This window comes from Emiliania huxleyi (assembly GCF_000372725.1).
Source record: "Emiliania huxleyi CCMP1516 unplaced genomic scaffold EMIHUscaffold_955, whole genome shotgun sequence".
In the NCBI taxonomy this organism is placed as follows: Eukaryota; Haptophyta; order Isochrysidales; family Noelaerhabdaceae; genus Emiliania; species Emiliania huxleyi.
The window spans coordinates 1-13,410 of NW_005194915.1; the positions used below are offsets into that span (position 1 = coordinate 1).

The following is a 13,410-nucleotide window of genomic DNA, read 5'->3' on the forward strand; positions in this document are numbered from 1 at the left end:
CTGCAGTAGAGGAGATTATTGCACCGACGGCTTGGAGAGAGGGCTTGAAGGGAGGGCTGGCACAGAGGCGTAGTGTGAGGGGCCCCTTCTCTCTCCCGCCCGTCCTCCTCCTCTCATTCCCTCCTCCTCCCTGTACTTTCCCTGTAGCTGCCCTCCGTCTCTAGCTCCCCCTCCCTCCTCCGTCACCGTGCCCTCACCGTGCCGCGCGTGCTCCGCCAGCAGCGCGTCGAGGCCGGAGCGAGTCACGAGGTAGGCGGTGGTACCGAGCACGGAGTCGGGCGTGCACAGCAGCCGCACGATCCGCTCCCTCGCGCCGCTCGTTCGCTCCACCTGCAGGGAGGCTCCGAGAAGGGCTGCACGAGGCTCCTCACCGTCGCCTTGGCGGTGGCGGCTCGCTGCACCCGCAGCCCCGGCACGTACATGATGTAGGCCAGGTGCACCATGTCGCGAGGGCCTTGGCGGCGGGGGGGGGGGCGGCGGTGAGCGGCGGGGAGGGATGCAGCGCAGTGAGACGCAGCGAGACCGCGGCTCACCGGCAGCGGGGTCCGTGACGTACTCGCGGACTGCGGCGAGCGTGTCGCTCGAGAGGCGCGGCGAGACGTCGATGTTGTCCTCGAGCACGAGGATATTGCACTCCCGCTTCCCCTCCACCCGCCGCTGCGCCTCCTGCAGCACCGAGATGTGGCTCGAGTAGCAGCCGCGGATTCGGTCAGCGTCGTCGCGCTCAAAGCTGCGAACCTCGACCAGGTCTCCCAGCCCGACCTGGCGCAGCAGCGGCAGTACGCGGTCTAGCCTCGGGTTGCTCCCGTCGTCGTCAGGGCACGTGATCAGGTATGCTGCGTCCAAGAAGCTCCAGTCTGCCGCCGCCTCCTCCATCGCCGCAGCGCGGTGCCTCGCCACGCACGCCCGAGCCGCATGCGGTAGCAGTCGAGGGCGGCCAAAGGAGGCGGCCGCCGCGATGGCGGTTAAGGCGATCATTATGCGCCAAATTCAGCTCGCGCGATGGAATTCAGCTCACGCGATGGCGTCCTCCGATGGTGGCGAGCTGCCCCTTGCCCATCCTGGGTGCGTTAATTTTTTTGCGATTTTATAATTTTTTCCGCGGCGGGATTTGGGAGGGATATGGCGGGACATGGCGGTATAGTGGGAGATGCCGGAGATACCGGGAGATACGGGGAGATAAGAAATACGGGCAGATTACTCCGCTACGCTCCGGCCCGGAATTTGGAGGGCCTGACCGCCCCGCCCCGGCAGGCGCGCGTTTGAGCGAGGCCGCGCACAAAGGCCGCGCGTTCACAAAGAATTTTTTTGAGAATCGTCCCTCGCACGACACTGGGCACGGTCCTCCCATCCCTCCCTTGGCCGCGTGCTTTCTTTCTTTCTTTCTGGCTGAACACGGCGCACGGGACTGCAAGCAACAAAAGAATTCGAAAGACTTCACTTTTTTGCGCAGGAGAAAAATTACCTAGCTGGGTTCGTCCGTCGCCCATCTCTCCGGGAGATGTCTGCTCTATTTATTTAAGGTAGCTGGATAATTGAATAACTTTGTTGTCGAGGCTGGTCCTCCGGCCCGCGGCCGGGGCTTGGCCGGTACAATCTATTTGCTTCGACGGTGCGCTTCACATTCCGCCGCTTCGTCCGGAGCGCCTCCTCGTACTCACAACTCAGTCAGCTCGGCGGCCGCCCCGCGCTTGCGCGCCCGCTTCTTGAAGCCGTAATACGGCAGCTTCTCAGGACTCAGCAGGGGTCGACATGCGCGCCGCCAACTCTCGCAGCGCCGTCGCCACCGCCTCGCAGGCCTCGGCGAGCGCGACGCTGCCGACCGCCGCCCGGTGCTCCTCGCACGACGCCGGCACGACGCCAAAGCCGCGCGCGCGCGCGCGCGCGCCACCTTTGGCACGCGGCTCGGCGGCCCCACCTCAACGCTCGGCAGCGCCTCTCGGCGCATCCAGTACGCGCCGAGATCGCGCGTCCGCAGATCCGCACGGTACACGCGCGCCGCAACCTCGCCGTCGCCGGCGGCCGCCGGCTGCTCCGAGGCGTCTTTGCGCAGGCTCCAGGCGCCCACCTTGTGCTTGTGCATCCCTATCTTGATGCCGGTGTCGACCAGCTTCTTGCAGATCCGCTCCACCTCGAACGTCTCCGTGACTGAAGAGGAAGCGCCCCGTGTCCTCATCCACTCCAGGAAAGAGCGGCCGGTCGAGTGCCGCAGCGTCCAAGACCCACCCGCTCGCCCGACACGCCGCCACCAGCTCCTCGAACGATTCGTAGCCAGTGTCCTCGATCTCGAGCCCCGAAAAGCCGCTCGGATCCGCAACCTTGGCGCGCAGTCTCCGCGCCTCCGACTCGCTCAGCTTCGAGTAGCAAGCCAGAAAGCTGCCGCGCACCGCACCAGCAGCCGGATCATCGCCACCGTCCCGATGCGTACCATCTGATCCGAATCCGGCGTGATCGCCGTGCCAAAGTCGTAGCAGGCAAAGTACTCGCCCTTCTTTGCGCGTGAACGACACCTCCATCCGGCAGAGCACCTCAAAGTCGCCCTCGGTCAGCACACCCGCCCCCCCTGGGCCTGGCGTCCAGCGCATGGTCGGATGCTGGCCCGTCGGGGTGCACTGCATCGGCACGCCCGTCCCCTCCTTCGCCTCCTCCGCAAGGAACTCGCGTAGCAGCCGGCGCAGATGTCGCAGCTGCTTCGAAAGGTCGGGCCCGTGCGGCGAGAGGAGCGGCACCTCGTCGCCCAACAGGGCCTCCTCCTCTCCCCACTCCTCCGCCAGTGCGTCCGCCAACGCGCTGCGCAGCACCCTGCTGCAGCCTGGGCGCGCGGCTCCGGTGGTGTTCTCACCCGCTGTGCCCACGCCACCGGAGCTCGTGCCACCCCCCCCCCGCTCCGCCGGCCTCCACCTCGTGCATGTCTCGCCTCGCGCTGCCGCTGCCGCGTCCCGGTGCCACTCCGCGACGAGATCGGCAGACACGTCCTCCGCCTCCTCCCAGGTGTTCTCGTCCGACGAGTAGCCCTCCCATTTGATCTCGTACTCGACAGCGCCGGACTGGCTGCGCCGCTCGCCCCGCACCGCCTCCACCGGAAGGCGCCCTCGCCCAGGTAGTTCTCATCGCCCCCCACTCGCGTGTCCCAGTACTCAGTCTCGCCCCCGACGTCTATGAGCTCCCACTCCGAGTCCGACGCCTCGCGCATCGACCTGCTGCGTCGCGTCGCCCGGCTCGGCCTCCCTGTGGCCCCGGCTGTCGCCGCCGCCGCCTCGTGGAGCCCATCCATGCCATCCTCGCTCGCGCTCTCGCCCGACGCTTCGGCGGCTTACCGCCGCCGCCGCCGCCGCTTTGCCTTCCGCTCCCGCTTGGGCAGAAGCGTGTAGTTCGGGCCGGTCTCGGCCACACCCTTCAACACGTCGTCGGCGCTCACCAACTGCGGGGAGATACGAGGAGATACGCAACGGGGAAATACCGCAAAAGAACCGGCCACGCGGGCTTTCTTCTCTTCTTCTCCCGCCTTTCCTACTCCTCTCTTGGCTTTTGCGGACCCTCACAGCTCACACAGCTCGCACAGTGAGAGATAGGGGTCCCGTACCATGAGGAATCGGCCCTATCAAGTGCTCAAGTGCTCAAGATAGGCTTTTTAAGGTCCTTCGGGCCAGTTGGGGGGGGCAAACCCTGCCCACCCCCTAGAGCTCCAAGTAAGGCCCAGGTGTGGCCTAGGGCATCAGAAGGGACCAAGAGGAGTCCAGTCTGAGCCATAGAGCCCATGTCTTTGCCCCCGAAGGTCGCGTTCAAATGCCCGGAACGGCCGTCTCAGTGGTGTCCGGCCGGCGCGATCACCGAGCTGTGACGCTCAGGGAAGACTAATGAGGTGCTGGTTTCTTTGCCCAGGGCTGGCCTTCCCCCCAGGCTGGATCAGCTGAGCAAGGTTTGGGGAGAATCCTATAGAGGGAGCGGACCGTGAATGAGGAAATCGAGGGACGCGACCCACTTCGCCACAGACGGTCCCGCGCCTCGCCGCTAAGACGGGTACACGACCGCGGCTCGTGTGCGTGTACCCGTCTTTGTCCGGAGTGAAAAGTCCAACGCGCTCGTCGGTGGCGGCTTCCCTCAACCTGCGCCGCGCTCGGCGAACCTCGACAGCGCTTTCGGTGGCATGCAGCTCTTTGCGACAGAAGCCTGGAGAGCAGCTCCTCTGCTGCTCACACACTCTGCACAGTTGACACAGCCTATTGTGCGGCTGCCACAGCTGTGACAGCGATGGGCTCGCCCTCACTGGCCCTCAGTCACTTGTGCTGCGGCTTGTGTGAGCGACACTGCTCGGCGACTGCCGGCACACTGTGAGACCATGGGTTTGAGGTTAAACCACGCTACCAGCGCTTGGTCACATCGGCCCCGAGGTCAGATCCTTCTACTCTGTTGATGACAAGACTTGTCTACTGGCTGGAGCCGAGCAGGAGGGCCCAGCGCACAACCCCTGGTCAACTCAGGGTCCACACCCCGTAGTAGGATCTTCAGATATTTTGACGGATGACCAAAACCTCACCGCAAAAGAACCGGCCACGCGGGCTTTCTTCTCCCGCCTTTCCTACTCCTCTCAATTGGCTTTTGCGGACCCTCACAGCTCACACAGCTCGCACAGTGAGAGATAGGCTTTTTTAAGGGCAGGACACAGAACACCAACAACGGGCGACAATAAGGGCCCGCCACGCCATAGCTGTCGACCGCGATCCACATATTCTCGAGCCGCCAAATTGGGCCGGCGGTGCGTTTGCGGCGTGGGTGGGGCGCTTTGATGACAGGGTGAGGGGCGCGTTAGGATCTGTTAGGATTCGCAGTCACCGCGAGAGAGACGGCGGTGAGCCATAGGCGTGCCGGGTCGTAAGAGTCGGTGGCGGGCCATGAGCGCCACGCTGGGCCTATCGGCCAGAGGGAGAGGCGCGTCAGAAATATCGCGAGCGCGGAGCACAACCACGCCGGGTGGCCGGTGATCGACCAAAATGATCGATGTCGTCGAGGAAGACGGCGCGGCAGCCCGGTAGCGTGGCGTCGACTTGACACACGCATCCATCCGACCACTCGCCGTAGCGCAGCGCCAAATAGTCAATCGTGGGCTTGAGAAGCGAGGACGGCCGCTTCTCGCCTGTTCACAGCGCGCGCGGTGGAGCGGCTCTATTCTTCACCGCGGCGGGAACGCGGCGGCTTCTCGCAGGATGCGAAGCAAATGGTGGGCACGGCCCCCGACGGGTAGGGGTGCTGATCGAGGAACGCGCGCCGGTTCTCGTATGACAGGTCCAGCACCGCATGCTTTGAGCCACGCAGCAACTTCTCGAGGGCGCTCATGGCGATCGAGCGCTGCACCTCGGTGTGCGCCAGGTCGTGAGCGACCGCCGAACCAGAGTGCGGCGACTGCATCGTCACGACCGCTGCGATGCATGGCAGGAGCTCCGGGAAGAGCGTCAGCGCGGCCGTCGCGTCGCAGCCGCCCTTGGAGTGGCAGAGCAGCACCACGCGGCCCTCGCCCTCCGCCGTCGCCGCGAGCTCCAACACCTCGTGGCGTAGCCGCCCCGCATTCTCGCGCACGGACTGGTCAGTGTCGATGGCCGAGAAAACGAAGCGCAAGCCGAGCCGCTTGAAGTCGGAGCACAGCTGCGCCATGTACATCGGGTACCACTTTGTCAACAGGCCTATCGGAGACGCCGTGGACGCGTCGTGGACGCGTCGTGACATGCACCACGCTGGGCACAACAGCTGGGCGGAGACCCGGCACGATCAGGTAGCGGAGGGCGCGCCACGAACAGTTCGCGTCCGGCGTCGGGAGTGGCAGGAGCGTCTCGATCGCCTCGATGGTGAGGGGCTCGTTCACCGGCGGCAGTGAGCCGTACAGTTCCCGAAAGTCCACGGTGCAGTCGAGCTCTTTTGCCACGTCCGCCGCTTGGGTGCGCGCCAGCCAGCCAATCTGGCCCTCGGCGTGCGGCCGCAGGTTGGAGTTTGCGCCAACCCAGCTCTGTAGCTCCTCCTGAAGCGCGGCCAACTGGATGTCGAGCTCACTCTTGACCTATCCACGGTGCGTGGTGTGGGAAACATCCTTCGTGCCTCACAGTGTCTGGCTCACTCAGCACCTCATTGGTGGCGCGGTGCACGCTCGCCTTGAGTGCGCCCGCCACCTGCATCACCAGAGCTTCGCCGCGCTGAGCTGTAACCTCACCCAGCCTGGAGAGCGAGCCGCCGTCGGGATCGCCGGGGGTTGTGCTGCCACGGGGAGTATCCATCACGCTCGAGGGCGAGAGGGTGGCGGCGCTTGAGGACGCGCCGCTGGGAGGGCGTCTGGGCGGTGAGAGGCTGGCCACAGTTGCGGCGCGCAGAAGACCGATCGCCGAGAGTGTAGTGCCCAGCGGAAGCAGCAGCGGAAGCAGCAGAAGCATGAAGGGAGCGAGTAGCACAATGAAAGGTGGGATGAGTGCAAGCGCTGCGCCAAAGAGCGCGAGCGTGATGCCCGGCTCCATGAGCGCACTTCGCGTTGCGGCAGCGATTGGCTGGGCCGCGTCTTTCAAGCGGCCCTGCATCTCCGTCAGTGAGACGCCTGTGGCCCCTCGTGCACGGGCTCTGAGCCCCGGGAGGGTTTCATTCATTTCTCCAACCAGCGTCGTCGCAGCGCGGCGGAGTCGGAGCGTTGGAGATCGAATGCGCGATGGCTGCACCGCCGGAGATGGTGGCGATGGTGTAGCGGCGGGCGGATGCAGCGGCGCTGGACGCTGGCCGTTCATGGGCGCGACCGTGCGACGCGACCGTGCAACTCGTCCGTCCCCACCCGAAGACGAGGCACCCGGACTCTCCTACTGTGCGTACGAAAGTGTGAACAGGTTGGAGCAGCAGCTCCTGAGCACGGCGCCGCATGCGCCTGTTGATAGGTCCAGATGATAGCCCTGGATGGGCAATGCATACCCGTCAGTTAATCATGTTGACGCACGGATCGTGTCCCTCACAACCTGCCTGCACAGACTTAAGGCCACAACAGACTCAGAGCGGTGGTTGAGGCGAGCCTAACTGCGCTCGGCATCCGCTCGTAGACGGTGCCCTTGAAAGCGGTGCCGAGGAGCTCCTCGTAGTTGACGCACGGCGCGTGGCGGCAGCGGGCGCTGATCTTGCAGGGGAGGCCGGTCTGGTTGAAGGTCGTGCAGAAGCCCAGCCCGTCGCGCGCCGCGATCGCCTTGACCTTGCCCGCCGCGCGCGCGACCTCGACCTTGTTGTCGGCGAGGAGAGTCTGGAAGCCCCTCTTCTTGGCGACGCCGGCCGCTGCAGCGCGCCGAGCCTTGAGAGCCTGCGCCTCGCACAGCGTGCCGTGGACGATGTCGGCGTTGGTCGACCCGAACGCGCGGCAGGAGGGGCAGAGCTTGTTGCCGAGGATCTTGACGCACCCCACGTCGAGGCGCAGGGGTCCGCCGACATCGCCGCTCGCGAAAACGTTGCGCAGGAGCGGGAGGTCGCTGACGAGGTTCTCGTTCTTGACCTTGAACAGGAGGGAGCCGTCCTTCTCGTCCGACTTGATGCCGAGGAAAGAGTGATATCCCTCCTGGACGGAGACGACGTTGCCGAAGTGCTTCTCGAGCAGAGGAGTGAAGTGCTCGATCTGGGCGGCCGTGTTGATGGCGCCGCGCGTGCGGATGGCGAGGAGGCCGTCGGACTCTGTCGCCGCCTTGAGCTCGCGCGCCTCCGCCTGCCTGCCCCACTCGGAGGCGTCGAGAGCGACGAAGTGGATGGTGACGTCATCCGGAGCTGGGAGCTGTATGGCGCCACCGCCGGCGTGGTGCTCGAGGAAGGCTCGTGCCTCGCTCTCGCCGCTGAAGGCGACGCAGACGGCCCGCGACGTGCCGATGATGGGCACGCTGATCGCGCTCGCCGGCTGCGCCTCGCAGCCTGGTGTCTTCTTGACAAGTTGGCGTATCTCGGTGACGAGCGCCGTCTTGTTTTTGATGTCAGGGATGTGCGTGCCGTCGCGCGCCGCGAGCGCGACGTGCAGCAGGCGCTTCGTGGTGCTGTCGGTGCCGGCGGCCGCCGCAGCGGCCATGTGCGTGGCGTCCACCATAATGGTGTCGCCTCCTTTGGCGTCGTCGACGCCGACGCGCGCGCTCGCGAGCTCGCCGTCGAGTCGGCGCTTGACGCCGGGTCTCTGGCCATCATCGGCCGCTGCGCGCGGCCGCGCGCCGCGCCCTCGGCAGCGGCAGCGTTGTGCGCCGGCGGCGGCAGGCCGTCCGAGGCGAACGCCATTCGAATGAAGCGCTGTTCAAGAGTTTTAGTTGCCCAACCATTCATACAGCACCGATCGCACGGTTTCTTTTTGGGTCACTGACGTTTCCCGGGAGCCAGACCCCAGGCTGTGGCCGAACCACACAATACGTCGCCCTCGCCGCCGCCACCGTCGGCCCCGCCCTCGTCGCCGCCGTCGGCTTCGCCCTCACCGCCGCCACCGTCGGCCTCGACACGTATATGTCATGCGATATTCCTCCATGATCCGGCGCCTGTGCACCCGCCCGAGGCGCCGCCTGCTGAGCCGGCGGCCGGCTCACCTCGAGTCTCTCGAGTGCGAGACGCTGAGCCTGGGTGTGGATGGCGAGGCGCACAGGCTTGATCTGTTCGTGGTGGGCGTTAATTCTGGCATCCGCTGCTTCGAAAACCACTGCCCGCATGCTGGCGGTCCGCTCAACTTGTTTCCTGACACCTTTCTCGCTCCCAACAGCGAGCACCTGATCTGCACTCGGCACGCGGCGCTCTTCCGGCTCGATGACGGCATGTGTGTGCAAGGGCCTTGTGCTGGCAAGGCGCTCGCGAGGGTTGACGTTTGCGTGGACGCAGACGGGTCGGTGACCGTCAGCGAGGAGGCGCTAGAGCAGCTCTGCCGGCGGAACGCGCCCACTGGAAGGCCTCGCCGACCCGCTCGTCGCAGGCGGGAGACCGGCTGACCCATTCCTCTCAGGACTCAGCCGGACTGTGCGGCCTCGACCGCGTGTGTGTTTGCGTTTTCGTTATTACGAGGCCGCAGCGCACTCGCTTGGGCACTGCCGGTGCCGCGCCCCGCGAATTTACAATGCATGCTCCCTCCCGCTCTCACATCTCTAGGCCCCCTCCAGATCCTCGCTCCTCGTCGCGAGCGCGCCCTCAAGCAGCCGCTGCAGCTCAACGTGCACGCCGGGAGCGCTTCCGAGCACCGCGCGCGTGCGAAGGCGATACGGCGAGCCGTCCATGTCGCTGACGCACCCGCCCGCCTCCTCGACGAGCAGCGTGCCCGCCGCCGAGTCCCAGGGCGCCAGCTCGGGCTCCCAGTAGGCATCGAGCCGCCCGCACGCCACCCACGCAAAGTTGAGCACGCCCGACCCCAGGATGCGGACCGAGCGGGCGACGGGCATCACCGCCTCGATGGACCGCAGCGCCGGCCGCATCGCCGCCGGGTTGTGGGGCGCGCAGGCGCAGAGGACAGCCTCGCTCAGGGAGGCTGAGCCGCTCGCCCGCATCGGCGCACCGTTGAGGGTGGCGCCCTCGCCTCTCCACGCGCTGAAGAGCTCGTCGCGGAACGGATCGTAGACCACGCCCGCGAGCCGCTCGCCGCGCCGCGTGAGACCGACCGACACCGCGCAGAGGGGCAGTCCGGCGACAAAATTGGTCGTGCCGTCGACCGGATCGATGATCCAAAGATACTCGGAGGCGGCGCTGCTCACTCGCAGCGCGTCCATCGCCGCCTCAATGCCGGGTGCAACGCTCTCCTCGCCCAAGAGCGCGTGCGTCGGGTAGCGCTCCCGGATGTGCCGCTCGACGATCTCCTGGCACTCGGCATCTACGGCAGTGACGAGGTCGGCGCTGTCCAGTTTGGTTGCCTCGACACACGCTCCGAGCCTCGAGATCATGTGCCGGCCGGCGGCGCGTGCGGCAGTCTGAGCGAGGAGCAGCATCGGCTCTTGCAGCGCCGTAGCGAGTAGCACCACCATGTCCATGCACGACAGAATTCTTTTTTTTCTCGAGTAGTAGTGGGTTATAGTGGGTTATGGGCTCCGACTACGCGTTCAGCACGCCCGACGCCCTCACGTACGCCCAAGCGGCGGCCATGCCGGCGCAGTGGTCCTCGGTACCCGGCCTCGACGACGCGGCGCGCGCCGCGCTGATTGATGGGCGGCACCGCCGCCAAGCTCTTGGCTTTGGGGGCGACAAGGAGTGCGCCGGCCGGGGTGGCTAGCGCGCCCGTGAGGGGGGCGCTGGCCCACGAGCCCCCGACGAGGAGGCCCGAGCGAGCGGGTTGCGGCTTTTGACCACCGGTGGTATCAGTTCGAAAAAGAGAATGGAGTCGGACCGACGACCGTGTTCTCGTCGGTCGCTGTCCGATGCCGGGCAGGAGAGCCGCACGGGCAGCGCCCCTCCTTGCTTTGCTGCAGCTCGTTGGAGGGGTGGATGGCGCGTGCAATCCCTTCTGCGAGAAGAAGACCGACCCGTGGGAGTCGCTCTGCACCTGGAATGGCTGCGACAGTTGCAGCGAATGCTACGTCCAACCACCGCCTGCAAGCCCGCCACAATGCCAGGGCTTCTGTGAAGCAAAGACGCAACCCTGGGACGCCCGGTGCAGCTGGGCCGGCTGCGGCGGCTGCACCGAGTGCGGCGCCGAGTCCGAGTGCAAGCCGTTTTGTGAGGACAAGACGCAGGCATGGGATGACAAGTGCACCTGGGAGGGCTGCAAGGGCTGCACCGAGTGCTCTCCCGCGCCGGCGTGCAAGCCGTTTTGTGAGGACAAGACGCAGGCATGGGATGACAAGTGCACCTGGGAGGGCTGCAAGGGCTGCACCGAGTGCTCTCTCCGTGCACCGGTGTGCAAGCCGTTTTGTGAAGACAAGACGCAAGACTGGGATAACAAGTGCACCTGGGGGGGGTGCAACGGCTGCTCCGAGTGTTCCCCCGCGCCGGTGTGCAAGCCATTCTGTGAGGACAAGACGCAAGACTGGGATAACAAGTGCACCTGGGGGGGCTGCAACGGCTGCTCCGAGTGCGGCCCGTCGGCACAGGGCGCATCGCCTCCGCCGCTATCCCCCTCACCGCCGCCGCCGACGCCGCTGCCGCCGCCCTCGCCGCCGCCCTCTCCGCCGCCCTCGCCGCCGCCCTCGCCGCCGCCCTCGCCGCCCCCATCTCCGCCGCCCTCTCCGCCGCCCTCTCCGCCGCCCTCTCCGCCGCCCTCTCCGCCGCCCTCTCCGCCGCCCTCGCCGCCGCCCTCGCCGCCGCCCTCGCCGCCACCCTCGCCGCCGCCCTCTCCGCCGCCCTCTCCGCCGCCCTCGCCGCCGCCCTCGTCGCCGCCAGCATCGCCGCCCTCCTCGCCTCCTGCCGCGCCCCCATCTCCGCCGCCCTCTCCGCCGCCCTCTCCGCCGCCCTCGCCGCCGCCCTCGCCGCCGCCCTCTCCGCCGCCCTCGCCACCGCCTTCGCCGCCGCCCTCTCCGCCGCCCTCGTCACCGCCCTCTCCACCACCGCCTTCCTTCCCGCCAGCCGTGCCCACCGAAGAGCCACAGGCTCCTCCACCGCCTCCCTCATCGCCACCGCCGTTACCACCACCACCATCGGCGCCGCCGCCGCTGCCGCCGCCGCCTTCTCCGTGGCCACCTCCTCCTTCACCCCCCCCTCCGTCGCCGCCGCCCTCCCCACCGCCGAGCACACCGCCCTTCCCGCCCTTGACCAGCACACTCCACTACGAGGCCCAACTGCCTGTCAGCGAGGTGAAGGAGGGCGCCCAAGATGCTGCATATACATCCCGCTATTCCAACTGGCACTCGAGAAGACACATTCGGCTGCATCGCATCGAGTGCACGCCCTGGTGTCGAAGCGCTTCGACTCACGAGGTCGTCAGGACCCCCGGCTTGCCACTGCTCTTATTTGTTGGTTCCTGCGTTTACTCTTAGGAGGACACCACCATCGGCAACATCGTCGACACCGTGGAGGCGAGGCCGGCTGAGAGATTCTCCGAGATCGCCGCACCGTCTCTGACCACGGGCATTTGCGCCCAACAGGCGGCCATGGGGGCCACGGAGGAGTCTGAAATCGAGCTCCTGCAGCAGTGCGTCATGCCGAGATAGCCGCGATCCACGTTGCACACTACACCCTGCGTTCCCATGCTCCCTCACGCGAAGACGTAAGCCCTGTGCCTATGTCCGTCTGGCCGGCACTGCAGGGATGGTCCGATTACCTTTTACATCGCGGACGGGCAGCAGGTCACTGGCGACCAGATTAAGACGGCCGTCAAGTCACAGTGCTATGAGGGCAGCGAGTGCGACGTCAACGCAACCGAAACGCATGCCGAGCTCCATCGCTGGCGCGGTGCGGCGTGGACTCACGCGAGGGGCGGTGTGCGCTCTAGGTGGTGACCGCCGCCGAGGCCCTATCTATCTTCGACTTTCATGGCCGCCCGAGCCCACCACCCGCACCGCCTGCCCTCCCACCACACCTACCGGGGATGGCGCCGGTGCCGCCACCACTGCCTCCGCCGTATCCGCCCAGCAGGGCGCCTGCTCCTCCACCTCCGCCGCCGCCGCCGTTGAATCCAGTGCCACCACTACATCCGCCTCACCCCCCCGAGTCGCCGCCACCGCCATCGGCTCCTCCGTCGCTCCCTCGCCCGCCATCTTTGCCGTCGCCACCCACGGTGCCGCCGCTATCTCCGCAGCCGCTGCCTCCGCCGCTGCCTCCACCGACAGCGCACCGGCGACGCCTCAAGCACGTCAGCACCTGCGCTAGTGGCAGGTACTGGTACTCCTTCCGGGTGCGTGGAATAGCCGAAAGCCACCTCACCGAGAGATTTCTCTGTCCGAGAGCACAACGGAGAAGTGGGCCGCGTTGTCCTCCATTCTATCTAGTCTTATGGCCGCGCACGGCTAGAAGCAGTCACGTTGGCATGCCTATGCAGGCGCCATGCTCGTCCTGTCCCAACGGATTCCGGGTCCTGAGAGCTAGGAGCAGCAGTTCGTGCAGTTGCAGCTTCGGCTCATCGCTTCAGCATGAATAGGTTTTACAAGGTCGAGTCAGCAACCCGTGCTCGTCGTCTTGGTTTGCGTCTGCAGTCCAGAGGCTTGGCCACAACAGCGTTCGATTGCGCAGGATTTCGCCCATGCCCCGGCACATATCCCGGTTGCACCTCGTGAAGCACCAATCACAACTTTGCCTTGCTCTGTGCAGGAACGGGCGAGCGCTCTCGGAGCAGGACCTCAACCAAACCGTTCGTGCCATCAACGCGTCGCAGGTTGCTGCTGACTTGGCGGATACAGCAGGTGGCGAGGAGATACGGCCGAGTTGCCGTCGAGATATAGCCGTGGGTGCGAATCAAACGATGCGTTCGATTCTTCAGGCGTGCAAGTGCAAGCGGAGTCAGCGGGGTCGGAGATCGACGTTGCCATCGAGGCC

General features: G+C 66.3%; 4 protein-coding genes across 4 annotated transcripts; 1 reads left to right on the forward strand and 3 right to left on the reverse strand.

Moving 5' to 3' along the window:
* Positions 1–1,730: 1,730 nt before the first annotated feature.
* Positions 1,731–3,193, reverse strand: EMIHUDRAFT_250609 (hypothetical protein; the record flags this gene model as incomplete). The annotated part of the gene is made up of 7 exons (XM_005756675.1): positions 1,731–1,838; positions 1,919–2,179; positions 2,250–2,318; positions 2,393–2,431; positions 2,511–2,802; positions 2,902–3,051; positions 3,081–3,193. The coding sequence occupies 7 exons, from the start codon at positions 3,191–3,193 to the stop codon at positions 1,731–1,733; spliced, it is 1,032 nt and encodes a 343-aa protein (XP_005756732.1).
* Positions 3,194–4,806: 1,613 nt separating this feature from the next.
* On the reverse strand, positions 4,807–6,758 carry EMIHUDRAFT_250610 (hypothetical protein; the record flags this gene model as incomplete). The annotated part of the gene is made up of 6 exons (XM_005756676.1): positions 4,807–4,910; positions 4,988–5,134; positions 5,175–5,678; positions 5,755–6,049; positions 6,114–6,551; positions 6,633–6,758. 6 exons carry the CDS (start codon positions 6,756–6,758, stop codon positions 4,807–4,809), a joined length of 1,614 nt encoding a protein of 537 aa, XP_005756733.1.
* Positions 6,759–9,104: 2,346 nt separating this feature from the next.
* On the reverse strand, positions 9,105–9,935 carry EMIHUDRAFT_77518 (hypothetical protein; the record flags this gene model as incomplete). Its single annotated transcript, XM_005756677.1, has 1 exon — positions 9,105–9,935. One exon carries the CDS (start codon positions 9,933–9,935, stop codon positions 9,105–9,107), a length of 831 nt encoding a protein of 276 aa, XP_005756734.1.
* A 426-nt stretch (positions 9,936–10,361) lies between these two features.
* EMIHUDRAFT_121651 (hypothetical protein) lies at positions 10,362–12,089 on the forward strand (the record flags this gene model as incomplete). Its single annotated transcript, XM_005756678.1, has 3 exons — positions 10,362–11,014; positions 11,696–11,732; positions 11,916–12,089. The coding sequence occupies 3 exons, from the start codon at positions 10,362–10,364 to the stop codon at positions 12,087–12,089; spliced, it is 864 nt and encodes a 287-aa protein (XP_005756735.1).
* Between the last annotated feature and the right edge of the window lie 1,321 nt (positions 12,090–13,410).